Source organism: Chinchilla lanigera, unplaced genomic scaffold (genome assembly GCF_000276665.1).
Source record: "Chinchilla lanigera isolate Chin_1 unplaced genomic scaffold, ChiLan1.0 scaffold00049, whole genome shotgun sequence".
Lineage (NCBI taxonomy): Eukaryota > Metazoa > Chordata > Mammalia > Rodentia > Chinchillidae > Chinchilla > Chinchilla lanigera.
The window spans coordinates 2,882,842-2,897,011 of record NW_004955450.1 but is presented as its reverse complement, the minus strand read 5'-3'; the positions used below and the strand labels follow the sequence as shown (position 1 = coordinate 2,897,011).

Sequence of the window (14,170 nt, the reverse complement as noted above, 5' to 3'; positions counted from 1 at the left end):
GGCCAGCCTGAACTGCACAGCGGGACCCTGTCTCAAAAAAAAGACAAACAACAACAACAAAGACTGAAGGAATGAACCAATGAATGACGGACAGCTACTCAGCGCTCCCCTTGGCGGTCAGGCGCAGAATGGCACCCAAGGCTCCGCTGTCACCCAGGGCTCCAACCGAGGCACAACAGTGCCTGGCTCTGGTGGTGCCAGGACACATGGGTTCCTGGAGCAGCCTTGGGCCACACAGCAAGAACCTCCTCTGGATGCCAGGCGAGATCTCTGCAGCAGGGAGGTTTCTTCCCTGGATCTCCCTGGCTTTCTGCTTCCCAGGCTCCCACTGCTCACTTCTGCCAGGTTGGGCCAAGAGTTGAGTGGCCAGGCCTGGGGTGCTCAGCAGGGAGGCAGGCCACAGGGGGCCCACAGAGCCTGGTGGGGGCACCCACTCAGGAGCCAAGTGCCCCAGGGACTCGGAGCTGCAGAAAGTGGTGGAAAAAAAAAAAGTAGTGGAGACAGCCTCACTGGTGAACCTGAAGGTCACAGAATGTGCTGTGTGCCTGGGTCCCAGGGTGAAGGACACTGAGCCCTGTACAGAGCCTGCCTGGCCAGGGAGGGCTGGAGCGGCAGCCAGGTGGGGTCAGCACCCCCAGGGGTCCTGAGGGAGCCAGAGCTGGGAAGGCCTCGGGCTGGATGTGGTCAGCCCCTGGTGCAAAGGGGAGCCCAGCTCTGTGGAGGCAGCAGCAGATGTGGACACAGGTGTGGAGGGGGCGGGGGGAATGACAGCTGGATGCTGGTCTGGTCTGGAGGTGAAGGTGTCCTTGGGGTTGCAGAGGTAAGAGCATGCATAGTCACAGATAACACAGGCCCCTTGCCGGATCTTTGCCCTAACCCATGAGCAGGAGAAGGCCAGATGGACGGCACTGCAGTGACCTCCTGGAACCCAACACTTCCTCTATGGTTCAGCCTAGAGGATGCGGGCTGGGGACCCAGAGCTCCTGTGGGCTGTAGCCTCAGTGGATGTGGCTGGGACCAGGCTAGGTCTGGGGCTCAGCAGTCCCTAAGGGGGCAAGCAGGTATGGGCATGGTGTCCAGTAGGCTGTTTCCTGCCTGGTGCCATGGGGCAGAAGCAGGAGGTCACACTGGGACCATTCCTGGCCTGGGGATGTGCACACCCTAGGTCCAGAGTGGGGTGGCATGAATTGGGATGCTTGACGGCTGTCTCAATGTCCTGAGTCCATTAAAAATGTTTTATTTTCGTGGCCATTGTGGCTTTGGGGAAAAGCCAGAAGTTGCATGGTGCCAGATCTGGTGAATAAGGTAGATGAGGACACACTGCAGTGTTCTTCCGACTCTGCCTTTCTGTTGGCTGGGAGTGGGCAGCAGCACTCACTGTATTTTTTATCATACCTCATCAAGACACTCAGGAAAGTGGACTTCCAGACTTGCTTCAGAAAGCAGCAAGATGGCTGGGCATGGTAGCGCACGCCTGTAATCCCAACCCTTGGGAGGCTGAGGCAGGAGGATCTTTGAGAGTTCGAGACCAGCCTGGGCTACAAAGTGAGCTCAAGGCCAGCCTGAACTGCATAGCAAGACCCTGTCTCAAAAAGAAAAAAAAAAAAAAAAAAAAAAAGCATCAAGATCAATGGGATGTCTTCGAAGTAAGGGGGAGGATTTGGGGAAATTCATGGCAATGTGTCTTTTACTGACTAAAAATTTTTAAAAATTTAAATATTCACTGTATATTTTGATGACACCTCACATGTTCAATTTCCTGTACATATCATATTTCAATAAAGTTCATATATATTTATTTTTTAGTTTTTGGATATTTTGTGAGACAGTCTCAGCTGACCTGAAACTCATGTTGATCCTCTTGCCTCTCGAGTGCTGGGATTACAGGCATGTACCACCACGCCTGGCTTCAATACATTATTTGAGAATAGTAACAAAGAGAACCTCGAGTGGTAGCCTCCTCAGGCGCCCCGCCCTCTCCGCGGCCCCGCCCCCTCCGCAAACAAGCTCCAGTCACGTGACAGTAGGTGGTCATCTGATCGCACCGGAAATCGCTGCCTGCAAGCTCCAGGCGCCATGGTGAGAACGAGCGCGGGCCGGCGGGTTAGGGAGCAGAGTCGAGGCGATCGGGAAGCCGGGTGGCCCTGTTTTCCCCGCGGCGAGGCGTCCTGAGGCGCCCGTTTCTGGCCTCCCGTGGATTCCTCCCCCACCCAGGCCCGCCTCCGGAAGCCGCCCGCTGTCCCCAGGAAGCGGTTTTGCACCGGGCTTGGGGCATCCGCCCTGTAGCCCTGCACAGATGGGTCCTGCCTGGCCTGGGATTTCAGCTGAGGAGCGTAGGGAAAGTCAGAGCTTGCACTGGCGTCAAGTTTAATACTCCATCTGGACGTGGTGGTCCACGCCTGTGATCCCAGCACTCTGGCTGAGGCTCGAGGATCAAGAGTTCGATCCCAGCCCCGGCAATTTGCCAAGATTCTATCTCAAAATAAAAAATAAAGGGCTGGGAATGTAGCTCAGTGCTAAGACTAAGATTCAGTCCTCCTATTCCAAAATAAAACAGCAAAGCACTCCAGGAGCAGAGGCTAACTGGGCTTTGTGTAGATTGGATTAAATTAGGGGGCTTCCTGAGGGTACATCAATGAGGGAGCCGAGGACAATACAGCTGGATGAGGCACAGTCCTTGTACCCGAGTTTTGCGTAAGGATGGGAGGTGGTGTGCAGACCCCGGGGAAGGGAATGGAGGCTGGGGAAGGGCAGGCGCACAGAGCCCAGTCTCGCTGGGCTCGCGTGAAGATACTGAGAACCCCCACTGCCGCCCAGAAGGGACCGCTTTAGAAAGTGGGACCCGGAAGGGCCCATCCATTGAGGCATTGTTCAAGCAGAGGCTAGAGCAGGGTGAGAGGGATATCGAGGATGAAGGCAGGAGCAAGACTGGTGGGCCTGGGGCTGGGGATTTAGCTCAGCGGCACAGTGCCTGCCTGGCAAGCGCAAGGTGCTGAGTTCAGTTCCTAGTACCAAAAAAAAAAAAAAAAAAAAAAAAGCCGGACAGCAGGGAAATGGTGTGGCTGAACCTCAGCAGGGATGGGGTGAAGGATCTCCTCGGGCACTGTTGGGCTTCTGCTGTGTAGCACTTGGGATGGGTCTGCCCTGGGGAAGGCATATAGTTAGGCACCAGTTGGCAGATTGTGGCCTAGAGTGGGCATAAGAGAAAGTCTGGTGGCTGTGGTCAGGAAGAGTTCTCTAAACAGCTGGGTGATGGGGAGAACAAGCTGCCCACAGTGACTGTCTGCAGCATGGGTCTTGGCTACACCTCACCCTCCTATAGCCTGTCTGCTTCACTCCTTGCAGAGGTTCCGGTTCTGCGGGGACCTGGACTGTCCCGACTGGGTTCTGGCGGAGATCAGCACACTGGCCAAGATAGTTGAGTGCACGGGTCCATGTGGATTGGGGGGATGGCGAGGTCACTCAGCTGTTCTCATGCTCTGTGACCTGGTCATGTGGCTGCCCTCTCTGACCCTGCCCCTAGCACTGAGGGCCAGTCAGCTTGGTCCAGGTGACACAGGGACTTCCCTTCCAGTCCTCTGTGAAGCTGCGGCTGCTGTGTAGCCAGGTGCTGAGGGAGCTTCTGGGACAGGGGATCGATGTGAGTACAGGGCCTGTCACCCTGCTGTCCTGCGGCCTTCCCAGACACCCCATCCCTCCCTGCAGCCCAGCCCATCCTTCCCACAGGGTCCAGGCTGGGGGCATGGGGCTGGTGGCTTCTGCACCCCCTCAGTGCCTCCTTTCTCTGCAGTATGAAAAGATCCTGAAGCTCACAGCGGATGCCAAATTTGGTGAGAAGCCTGCTGTGTCACACATCCTGGGTGACCTGGGACTTAGCCTGGTCCCCTCGTATTCCCTGCCTTAGTGCAGGAAGGGATAACCCCCCAGCGGGGATGCCCAGTCTTCTGCCAGCTCCTAGGGGAGCAGTCATGGGGCCTGTGCCTCAGGGAGATGGCTGTGGCTGCAATGACACCTCCTATTCTGGTCTCCAGAGTCTGGGGACGTGAAGGCTACAGTGGCGGTGCTGAGCTTTATCCTGTCCAGTGCAGCCAAGCACAGCGTAGATGGCGAGTCCTTGTCCAGTGAGCTGCAGCAGCTGGGGCTCCCCAAAGGTGGGTCAGGGGGAGTGGTCAGGACCCAGGGCAGCGGCTGCTGGCAGGAGTGGGGCTATGTGGGCCCGGCTGGGCACTGCTACCCAAGTGTACTGCTGCCCACAGAGCACGCAGCGAGCCTGTGCCGCTGCTACGAGGAGAAGCAGGGCGCCCTGCAGGAGACCCTTCGTGCCTGCAGCCTGCGCGGTGAGTGGGGTGTGCATATGTGTGGGTGTGTTTGTGTGTGCAGTGTCTGCCCTGGCTCCGGGTCTCCGACTGCAGCCTGGTTTTCTGTTCTCTGAAGCCTGTTATGAGCACCCGCTCTGTGCCCGGCCTGGACAGAGGCCACATGGCCTTGAAGGTTGCAGACCAGGCTGGACCGGACTGGGATAGGGACAAGCCCACCTGGCTCACATACCTGAATGTGCCCTGCATCCTGTGCCCTTGCAGTGAACAGGCTGGTGGGCGTGGGCTGGCGCGTGGACTACACCCTGTCCTCTAGTCTGCTTCGCTCTGTGGAGGAGCCCCTGGTGCACCTGCAGCTGGAGGTGGCAGCGGCCCCCGGTGTTGTGGCCCAGCCTGTGGCCATGGCGCTGTCAGCGGACAAGTTCCAGGTCCTCTTGGCAGGTGAGGCTGCACTGCCCTGGGGGAGGGAGGTGCGTGTGGCCTTCCCCACCTCGCTGATGGCCTCCCTTTGCCACTTTTCCCCACAGAGATGAAGCAGGCCCAGGCCCTGATGAGCGCCCTGGGTTAAGGAGGAGGAGGAGCTCAGCTGCCGTCTGTGTCAAGCTGCTGTCCCCTAACTTCAGGGGTGGCTTCATTTCTGCATGTGGGAGGCCTGGCCAAGGCCTCTTGCATCTCCTGGTTTCTCACTCAAGAGTTCAGCGCAGACTCCTGAGAGCCTTTCCTGCATTGCCTCCCTCCCCTCGAAAGGCAGGAAGAATAAAGAGAGTATAAAGGAGTGTGTGTTTCCCTTTTTGGTTTCTGATCCAGGGTTTCCACGAGAGACTAAGTGACATCCTGACCTCCCTGCCTGTCCCTTCTTTTCTCAACTGCTGAGCGAAGGCAGAATGCACGGCCCATCCGCAGTGGGAAGCCAGGTAACAACTGTAAATTCCCATGCCCTGAATTCTGGTCACCCAATTTTATAAAACAGAAACTATTAGACTTAAAAAGTGGGAGACTTCAATACTCTCACTATTGGGTCAACCAGAAAGAAATCAGCATTAGAGTGAAACCACACCATTGAACAAGCTTACCTACATTGAGGTAACATAACCATTGAGCTTAACATACCTACAAAGGGTTTCATCCAACAGTGATAGAATACACATTTCTCTCAGCAGTACATAGAACTTCTTCCAAAATACACCATATCTGAGGCCATAAAGCAATCTTAAACAAATACAAAAGAACAGAAATAGCCCCCGCATATCACTGATCATAAGAGAATGAAGCTAGAACTCAGCCTCAAAAGAATCCACAGAAACTATGTAAACACATGGAGATTAAATAATACATTATTGAATGATCAGTGGATCACAGAAGAAATTGGGGAAGAAATTTAAAAACTTCGTAGAATCAAATGACAATGGAAAGGAACAAAAAGGACAACAAAAGCATAACATCCCAGTTCCCATGGGACGCAATGAAAGTACTTCTAAGAGGGAGGTTTAGTGTTGTAGAGCCCAAGTTAGTAACCTATTGGTGCAGCTCAAGGTCCTAGAAAGACAAGAAATAATCTGAATCAGAAACTAATAGGAGGAAAGAAATGACGAAGAGCAGAGCAGAAATTAGTGAAATTGAGATTAAAATAATACAAGCGATCAGTGAATCAGAGTTAGTTCTTTGAATGAATGGCTGGAAAGGGGACCTGAGGATGTGGGGAGACAGCGCAGAGGGAAAGAAGTAAAATCTATGAAGACTCACAGTGTATATGCACCAGTTTCCCCACAGTAAAGGCATCTACTATGTGTACTAATCACAGTGATGGTATCACAAGTGTACTAATAAGAAATAGGAAAATGCTACTACATGAAAAAATCACACAGCAAGGCCTGTCTCGCCCTATGCATTCACACACCAGCCGCTGGTTCTGGGGCAGCGTCTGTCCTCATGAGAGTCCCAGCTACTCTTGGCGGTCATGGGACATCACGTTCTGTTCAGTCATTTGTCTTCTGAGCCTGCACTTATGGATAGCAACTGTGTTTCCATGTTTGGATCTCACCTCAGAGCCTAATAAAAATTCTTTCAATCGAAGGACAGTGGCGAGATAAGGACTGTGATGGAGTTTAAAATGTTGAATGTGAAAAATGCATGAGTCCAAGCCAGGCATGGTGGTGCACACCAGTTAGCCTAGCTACTCGGGAGGCTGAGGCAAGAGAACTTCAAGTTGGAGGCCAGCCTGGGCAACATTGTGAGACCCTGTGTGAGGATGAGGTGCTGCCTGCAAGGTGCCTGGGCAAGTTGGGGAGTGTGAAGTGTGTTCACGCTACGGTGAGGTCACTTCTTACTGCTGTGATGTGCAGTGCACTGGTGCTAACTTCAGATGCAGGATGTGCCAAAGAGCTCTGGACTGGCACAACCGAAGTTTGTTGCTCTTCCATGGGGAGCAGCCCTCTGCCCCCACCCACCCTCGAACCCTTGGTCTGTTCACGGCTTAGTTTGTTTTTTGAGACAGAGTCTTGCTATGTAGCTGAGGCTGGTCTGGAACTCCTTATGTAGCCCAGGCTAGCCTCCAACTCATGGTGATCCTCCTGCCTCAGCCTCCTGAGTGCTGGGGTTATAAGTGTCTGCCACCACACCCAGCTCATATCTCCTGACTGTGGCAACAGCTGCCCTATGTGTTTATCAAAAGTCATACTCTAAAGCCAGCTGTGGTGGCTCAGGCCTGTAATCCCAGCACTCTAGAAGGCTGAGGCAGGAAAATCATAAGTTCAAGCCCTTGGAACTTATGATTGTGGAAAATTTAGTGGTTTAGCAAGACCCTGTCTCAAAAAATGAAAAGGTTGGGAAATGTAGCTTAGTGGAAAGCCCTGGGTTCAATTCCCAGTACCACTAAATAAATAAAAGGAAAAAAATACACTAAAAAAGATGAATTGTACTGTATGCAAATTATATCTTAATTTAAACACTCTAAATGAGAACAAGAAGAAATCACCCCACAGCTTACTTAGTGGTTATAAGATGTGAACCGTAACTTTCGCAGCACAGAAGTGTGACTGTGACAGTGTCTGCCTTAGGCAAATTGAGTCTCACTAAAGCAGGACCAGCAGATATTGGGTCAGCACCTAGAAGGTGTCCCTGAATACACAGGATCCAGCATTCAGACCTCATTCCTGGTTAATGGTGCCTAGAGGACACATTCACACCAATCCAGAACGTGAGGGAGTACCTATCTCGAGTGACAACTGGCTTGGACTCTTCAGAAAGGTCAGTGCCAAAGTTAAAAAAAAAAAAAAAAAAAAAGATGAGATGGGTAGGATGGCTGATTCCACGGAGATTAAATTAGTAGAGGCATATCCTTACTTTGAGCAAACCAGCTCTAACAGATGTTTTGGGCTGGGTGTGATGGCACATGCCTATAAACCCAGCTAAACTGCAGCAGGAGGATGACAAGTTGTATCTGTCTCAAAATAAAACAATTAAAAAGAGGACTGGGGGAAAAAGAAGAGGACTGGAGAGTATGGCTCATTGGCTGGGCAGTTGCTTAGGATTTTGAGGCCTGGGTTCAATCCCTGGCGGGGTGGGTGTTTGGGGAAGGTGGAGGAGTTTAAATGTGGACTAGGAATTAGCATTGAGAAGTCATGGTTAACTTTCTTAGGCTTGCTAAAGGTACTATGGCTTTTTAGAGCTGCTGACGTGTTCACGATAAAATGTCATGATTTGTCCAAGTTAAAATATTTCTGCTAACATAAACAAGTGGATGAGGTGGGGCAACCAGTAATAGGATGGCGGGCAAATCATGTCTGTGGACAGACACCAGTGCCCGCTGCACTTAGAGAAATGCAGCTTTCTGTCCTCACCACCTAGACCGGCCCCCAGCGACACTGCAGCCACACAGGACTGGTCGCTGTCATCCATCTGCCCCCGGGCCTCTGCCCGGCCCTTCCTTGAGTCCATCTGGTACCTGCCCACAGCCACACATCTGTGCTGGCTTTGTGCCTGAGTCTCTGTGTTTTGGCCTAAATTTTACCTCAGACAACACCAAAAATCGGAAATGGGCTGTTTCTGGGCCCCTGGGTCCTACTGAGGGTGCACTCCCCATCTGCCATACAGCGTGGATGTTTTGTGTTACGTGTGCGCGGTGACACTGTCGGCCACCACCGGGTCCCCAGGGGCAGTGCCTACGTGCACCTGCGCTCACATCTGTGCTGGGGGCGTAGCAGCTGCTTCCTGCTGAGGTGTCACCCCGCCTGGGATCCGCAGCGACTCCCCCACTGCAGCCCCAGCTGTGACCCGCCCTCCTCCCGAAGGGAAGGTCCACAGATTGCCCCGCTCACGCTCACAATCGGGAACAGACGGCGAGCGCCTCCCGGAGCTGTACTCCTCTCCCGGCACTGTACTCCTCTCCCGGCGGCCCTTGCGCTCGGGCCCCGCCCACGAACCCGGGGCGGAGAGTGGGGCGGAGAGTGGGGCGGAGGGGTGGGCGGGGGGCTGGTGGTGGTGTTGGTGGCTGCAGACCCCTGAAGCCTCCCAGGCCAGCTCCCGCGGCGCCCTAACCACAGGAAAGCAGCCCCGGGGGGTCGCGGGACCTGAGCGTTGTTTCTGCCAATCTGGGCTCGCTCGGGGCGGGTGAGTGGCGTGGGTGGAGGGGGCAGGGCTAGAGTCCCCCGGATCTGGGAGCCGGAGGAGCAGCGGGGTGCGTGGAGCCTCCTCGGAAAAGAGTGGCGGGTCGGCCGCACAGGGATCGCATGGCCCGGAGAGGTTGGGACTTGATCTACAGGCAGCAGGGAAGCCCGGGGCAGCAGGGAGTGAGCAGGACGGGGGCCGCTGCCCCAACGGAGTCCAGCTCCCGGGGCTGTCGCTCATTCTGCGTGGGGACAGCATCTCCGGCCAGCCCCAGCTGATCCTGACTCTTGTCACCTCCTCTGACTAACACAAGTGACGCCTGCCTCACTGGCCTGTCCTGTCGCCTCCTCACAGGATGCCCGAGGGCCCCGAGCTGCACCTGGCCAGCTGCTTCCTGAACCAGGCCTGCCGCGGGCTGGTGTTCTGTGGGGCGGTGGAGAAGTCCCCGGTCAGCCGCAACCCCGAGGTGCCCTTCGAGAGCAGCGCCTACTGCATCTCGGCCACGGCCCGGGGCAAGGAGCTGCGCCTGACGCTAAGCCCCCTGCCCGGGGCCCAGCCCACTCGGGAGCCACTGGCCTTGGTCTTCCGCTTCGGGATGACCGGCTCCTTCCAGCTGGCGCCCGCCGAGGCCCTGCCACCCCACGCCCACCTGCGCTTTTACACGGCTTCCCCTGCCCCCCGTCTGGCCCTGTGCTTCGTGGACATCCGTCGCTTTGGCCGCTGGGACCTGGGGGGCGAGTGGCACCCAGATCGGGGACCCTGTGTCCTGCTGGAGTATGAACAGTTCAGGTAGGACTGGCACCCGGTATGAGGACCAAGGTAGTGCTCCCACCCTGGTCGGCTCCTTGAGCCCCGGGGTGAGAGAGGCCACTGCCTGAGCAGAGAATCACTATAATGGGCTGCAGTTTGCACCCAAAAGGCCATAGTTTCTTGGTGCTCCCTCTCCCTAGAAGGAGCAGAGGGTAAGAAGCAAGGCTGGGGGGGCTGGGGATTTAGCTCAGCGGCAAAGCGCCTGCCTGGCAAGCGCAAGGTCGTGAGTTCGGTTCCTGGTACCGGAGAAAAACCAAAAAAAAGAAGCAAGGCTGGGGCCAGGAGTGGCCCACACCTATAAACCCCAGTTCTTGGGAGGTAGAGGCAGGAGGATTGCTGAGCCACCCTGTCTAAACATAAAACCTAAAGAGGGGCTATGGATGTAGCTCAGTGGTAGAGCCTTGCTCGGTATGTATATGGCCCTGGGTTCAATCTGCAGACTCACCGCTTTTGGAGCACAGGGATTGTTTCAGAAGGCTGGTGGGGAAGCTGCCTGATGACAGCTCCTAAGTCAGGTTGGCCTCCCATATACTGCCCGCCCATGAGTCTGTGTCTTGGGGTCTCCTCTGTGAGTGTCCCTTGCTGCAGGAGAGGTAGCACCCCACCTGGGATCTGATACTACTCTCCTAACATGACAGGGCACCAGCAACTTCCATCCCCTCAGAGGAGTCAGTCACTAATCTGTGCCAGCTTTGCCCTGGGCTGGGCATTACCATCAGCTGGGAGGGAACAGGAAACACAGGATGAACTGAGGCACATGAGCTGGGAAAAATCCAGCAGGTGAAGGTGCAGAGGGTGACTTTGATGGCGGTGTGGGGGCACTGGGTAGGGCTGCTTGGGGAGGGACAGAGCCCCACAAATCTGAGAGGAGAGGAGAGGATTCCAACTGGCCGGAGTCATAGATGGCCTTAGCAGGTTCTCAGTCCTGGGGTGGGGCGGGGGGAGGAGGACAGTGTGCCTACAGCTGGGCCTCAGAAGACTTGGTGCATCTCTGGCCTGCCCCAGTATGAACCTGGGTGCACACTCTGGAACAAGTCTGCCCTGGGTCCTGGCTTCTGTGCACCTTAACTTTCTTGGACAGCTAGGAAGAAGGCCTTACCAACCTTCTACAGAGCTCCAAGCTGGCCCTGAGTAGAAGGTGTAGAACTGGCCTGCTGGAAGCTTCTCTCTTGATGGACAGCAAGGCTCTTTTGGGGGCCCTCTTGCTGGGAAGCCCATGGAGCCTGAGCAGACCCAGAGACCCTTTCATTCTCTTGTGGTCTTCTCTTTCCCCAGACTTGGTCCTCTGGCTCCATCATACTCTCATGCCCCCAGCCCAGCCAGTCTGCTCTGAGTCTTTCCCTAAAGAAGCATTTTGCAAAATGCTTCTTTGGGAGTAGGGGAAGGACCCTCAACCCTTGCAGGTGGTCAGCCAGATACCCCTCAGAGCAGGATCAAACCCACACGCATAGCCTAAGCCACTGGGGTCCTCAAAGGGAGCTCTGGATCACACACACCAGAGGCCCTGTGCTCACTCACGTTGTGCTCAAGCGTCCTGAGCACATACGCACACGTACAGACTCATGCGCCCCTGAACATGCTGCTTCTGATTGCTGTTTTTCACCTTTCGTAATAAATTTAAGTTTCATATTGTCCCCACCGAACAGATAGGAAACCTGAGGCTCCCGGCCCAAATAGCATTGTGACAGGGAGAGCTGGGGCCCTGTTTCGTCTCCTTGCACCTAGTAAGTTTCTCCCAGCTCCTCCCCACTTCCTCAGGAGTGGGGTACAGGCCTCACACCCCAGGCCTTGCTCCCCAGGGAGAATGTGCTCCGAAACCTGGCAGATAAGGCCTTCAACCGGCCCATCTGTGAGGCCCTCCTGGACCAGCGGTTCTTCAACGGCATTGGCAACTACCTGCGAGCAGAAATCCTGTTCCGGTCAGTAGGCAGGCCATGGGTATGGGCTGGGGGGGGCAGGTATTCCCACTGTCGAGGCTCAGCATGGCCCCCTCTTGTCCCCTGCTACTCCAGGCTGAGGATCCCACCCTTTGAGAAGGCACGTACAGTCCTGGAGGCCCTGCAGCGTCACCGGCTGGTGAGGGCACCCTGGGGATGTGGACATGTGGCCTGGGTGTGGGGTGGCCCAGCTTGGCTCCATGTGAGGGGGATGGGGAGGGGATGAGCCCCTTTGGGGCCCTGCTCCAAGCTGACAGCCAGGCTCTGCCTGCCCCTCTCCAGAGCCCGGAACTTACTCTGAGCCAGAAGATCAGGGCCAAGCTACAGAACCCAGACCTGTTGGAACTCTGCCACTCGGTGCCCAAGGAAGTGGTCCAGCTGGGTGAGGCCCAGGGAACAAAACAGCCTGTGACCTCTACTGTGCAACCTGGGCAGCTGTCCTCCTGGGCTTGGCTCCCCCACTGGGGGTGGGAGTTCACAGCCTTCTTGGCCGGCCAGTGCCTGACTCCTCTAGGGTGCAACACAGCAAGCAGGGCCACTGCAGGCTGGGCCAGAGTGGGGAAGGCACAGCCATGATGACACAGTGAGTGGCAAGAGGGGAGCTTGGCTGCTGCCTCAGTCATAGCTGTGTGGCTGAGGTCTGGGCCGCACGGGACCAGGTCCCACTCTTCCTGCCCAGAGTCAGCAGGCCTCTGACCTCTGTTGGGTCCCTGTGTTCCACAGGAGGCAAAGGCTACGGGTCGGAACAAGGGGAGGAAGACTTTGCTGCCTTCCGAGCCTGGCTGCAGTGTTACAGTGTGCCGGGCATGAGCTCCCTGCGGGACCGCAATGGCCGCACCATCTGGTTCCAGGTCTGGGCTCTGCTGCTCAAAGGCACACAAAACCCGGGGAAACTGGTGGGGTGGAGATGCCTGGAGGCCACGGAGGTCCCCAAGGGCCACATCGTTCCTATGATGGCCCTCCCCTCTGCCAAGGGTGGGAGGGAAAGCTGCTCCTGTCCAACACAGGCAGATGCCACAATTCTGCTTATTCTGTTTTAGGGGGATCCTGGCCCCCTGGCCCCCAAAGGTAAGCAACTGCTGATGTAACAAGCTAAGGAGCCGCCCCATGGAGTGGGTGGCTAGAGGAAGGGCTGAAGCTACAGGACCCCCAAACCCCAGCAAAGTGTCCTGTAGGGGGCAAGTCCCGAAAAAAGAAATCCCAGGAAACTCACCCAGGACCCCTGGATGGAATGGAGGTACGGCTGCCAACCCCTGCCTCCCACGCACCCTCGCCCTGGTTGCACTTCCCAGGCTGGGCTTAGGGCCAGCTGCCTGGCCCTGACACAGAGGTGGGCAAGTCCTGACCAACATATGCTGTTCTGAGGGAAGCCCACCAGGGACCCTCAGGACCTGTGTCTCTTCTACCAAGCACCCTCCACCTGTGATCAAGGGCCCTTCTAAGACACCAGAGGCTCAGAGGGACCTTCCTGAGGTGACTGTAGCCCAGCAGCCTGAGGAGCCAGGCCTCCAACATGACCCAGGAGCTCCCACAGTCCTTGAGAAAGGCAGAAGGAGGAGGCGGCGGCGACAGGCCACCACAGGTGGGGAAGTGGGCCTCGGGCAGCAGGTGGGATGCCCGCCCTGTAGGAACATGTGCACAGGTGGGGGAAGGCTGTTGCACAGGCCCGGAACGGGGTCTTAGCACACCATCTCCTCTCCTCTTCTCCCCCAGGCCGCCGCAGACCCCAGAAGAGGAAGGCTGACACCCCATCTGAGGAGTCTGGGAGCACCGCAGCCTCTTAGCTGGTCTCCTTGCTTGCACTTACTCTTTTGGGTGCCCTGCTGCGAACCTGGCCTGTCTGAATTCCTAGAAGCAACACGGGAAGGGCTGTATGGCTGCGGCCTGTGGCTGTTCCCTGCTCAACTGTGATGTTTTTAATTGTACCCCATATTCCACATTTTTAAAGCCCATATGGAAAATGCAGTATTTTTAAATGAATGAATAAATTTGAACTTTTTGGCACTTCTTCGGCTGGCTGCAGATCTATAATGGCTAGGTTGTTTTTATTTATTTATTTTCTTAGGATCTCACTATGTAGCCCAGACTGGCCTTGAATCTGTGGCAATCTTCCTGTCTCAGCCTCTCAAGTGCTGCTGGGATTATGTGGGGACCCCATGCCTGGCTCAATGGCTAGGTTGGAATGAAGCCTGATGCCCAGCCAGCCCTGGGGATGGGACCTCCTTGGCAAGGCAGACTGAACCCCTACCTGTCCTCAAGGCTCTGGCTATCAGAGCATGGGAGGTGGTGTGTTACAAACCAAATGTATAACATGCAGCCAAGGCTCTAAGCTCCTCTAGGCCAGGCTCTTTCAGGCCCAGTGGCTGTCCCCTAGCCTGGCCCTGACTGGTCACACTGCTTTCCCATAGGCCCAGCTAGAACGCACCCACCTGGCCTCCTCCCAGGCCCTCGCCTCATCTCAGTCCCCAGGCTCTGGGCTGTTACCCACACACTGCCCACAAA

General features: G+C 55.8%; 2 protein-coding genes across 7 annotated transcripts; both read left to right on the top strand.

The window, feature by feature from the left end:
- Positions 1-2,002: 2,002 nt before the first annotated feature.
- Commd4 (COMM domain containing 4) lies at positions 2,003-5,092 on the top strand. 2 transcript variants are annotated; one of them, XM_013518817.1, is made up of 8 exons: positions 2,003-2,079; positions 3,346-3,417; positions 3,575-3,640; positions 3,791-3,830; positions 4,032-4,151; positions 4,257-4,337; positions 4,581-4,757; positions 4,844-5,092. In XM_013518817.1, exons 1-8 carry the CDS (start codon positions 2,077-2,079, stop codon positions 4,882-4,884), a joined length of 600 nt encoding a protein of 199 aa, XP_013374271.1. In that variant the 5' UTR covers positions 2,003-2,076; the 3' UTR covers positions 4,885-5,092. The 2 variants fall into 2 exon arrangements, with proteins under 2 accessions (XP_013374271.1, XP_013374272.1); XM_013518818.1 differs by lacking the exon at positions 4,257-4,337.
- Positions 5,093-7,418: 2,326 nt separating this feature from the next.
- Neil1 (nei-like DNA glycosylase 1) lies at positions 7,419-13,668 on the top strand. Of its 5 annotated transcripts, none has more exons than XM_005393516.2 (10): positions 7,419-7,562; positions 9,276-9,710; positions 11,531-11,650; positions 11,744-11,807; positions 11,951-12,050; positions 12,392-12,519; positions 12,709-12,736; positions 12,844-12,905; positions 13,079-13,250; positions 13,382-13,667. In XM_005393516.2, the coding sequence occupies exons 2-10, from the start codon at positions 9,277-9,279 to the stop codon at positions 13,450-13,452; spliced, it is 1,179 nt and encodes a 392-aa protein (XP_005393573.1). In that variant the 5' UTR covers positions 7,419-7,562; position 9,276; the 3' UTR covers positions 13,453-13,667. The 5 variants fall into 5 exon arrangements, with proteins under 5 accessions (XP_005393573.1, XP_005393574.1, XP_005393576.1 ...); XM_005393517.2 differs by lacking the exon at positions 7,419-7,562 and adding an exon at positions 8,561-8,691; XM_005393519.2 differs by lacking the exon at positions 7,419-7,562 and adding an exon at positions 8,739-8,924 and having other exon boundaries at positions 13,100-13,250; positions 13,382-13,668.
- Positions 13,669-14,170: the final 502 nt, after the last annotated feature.

Excerpts from the sequence above, each read along its gene's own strand:
- Commd4 (XM_013518817.1), top strand. Across the intron at positions 3,641-3,790 it reads TTCTGGGACAGGGGATCGAT|TATGAAAAGATCCTGAAGCT; the intron begins GTGAGTACAGGG and ends CTTTCTCTGCAG. Across the intron at positions 4,758-4,843 it reads GTTCCAGGTCCTCTTGGCAG|AGATGAAGCAGGCCCAGGCC; the intron begins GTGAGGCTGCAC and ends TTTTCCCCACAG.
- Neil1 (XM_005393516.2), top strand. The coding sequence starts at position 9,277 with ATGCCCGAGGGCCCCGAGCTGCACCTGGCCAGCTGCTTCCTGAACCAG. Across the intron at positions 11,651-11,743 it reads CGAGCAGAAATCCTGTTCCG|GCTGAGGATCCCACCCTTTG; the intron begins GTCAGTAGGCAG and ends CTGCTACTCCAG. Across the intron at positions 12,906-13,078 it reads GACCCCTGGATGGAATGGAG|CACCCTCCACCTGTGATCAA; the intron begins GTACGGCTGCCA and ends TCTTCTACCAAG.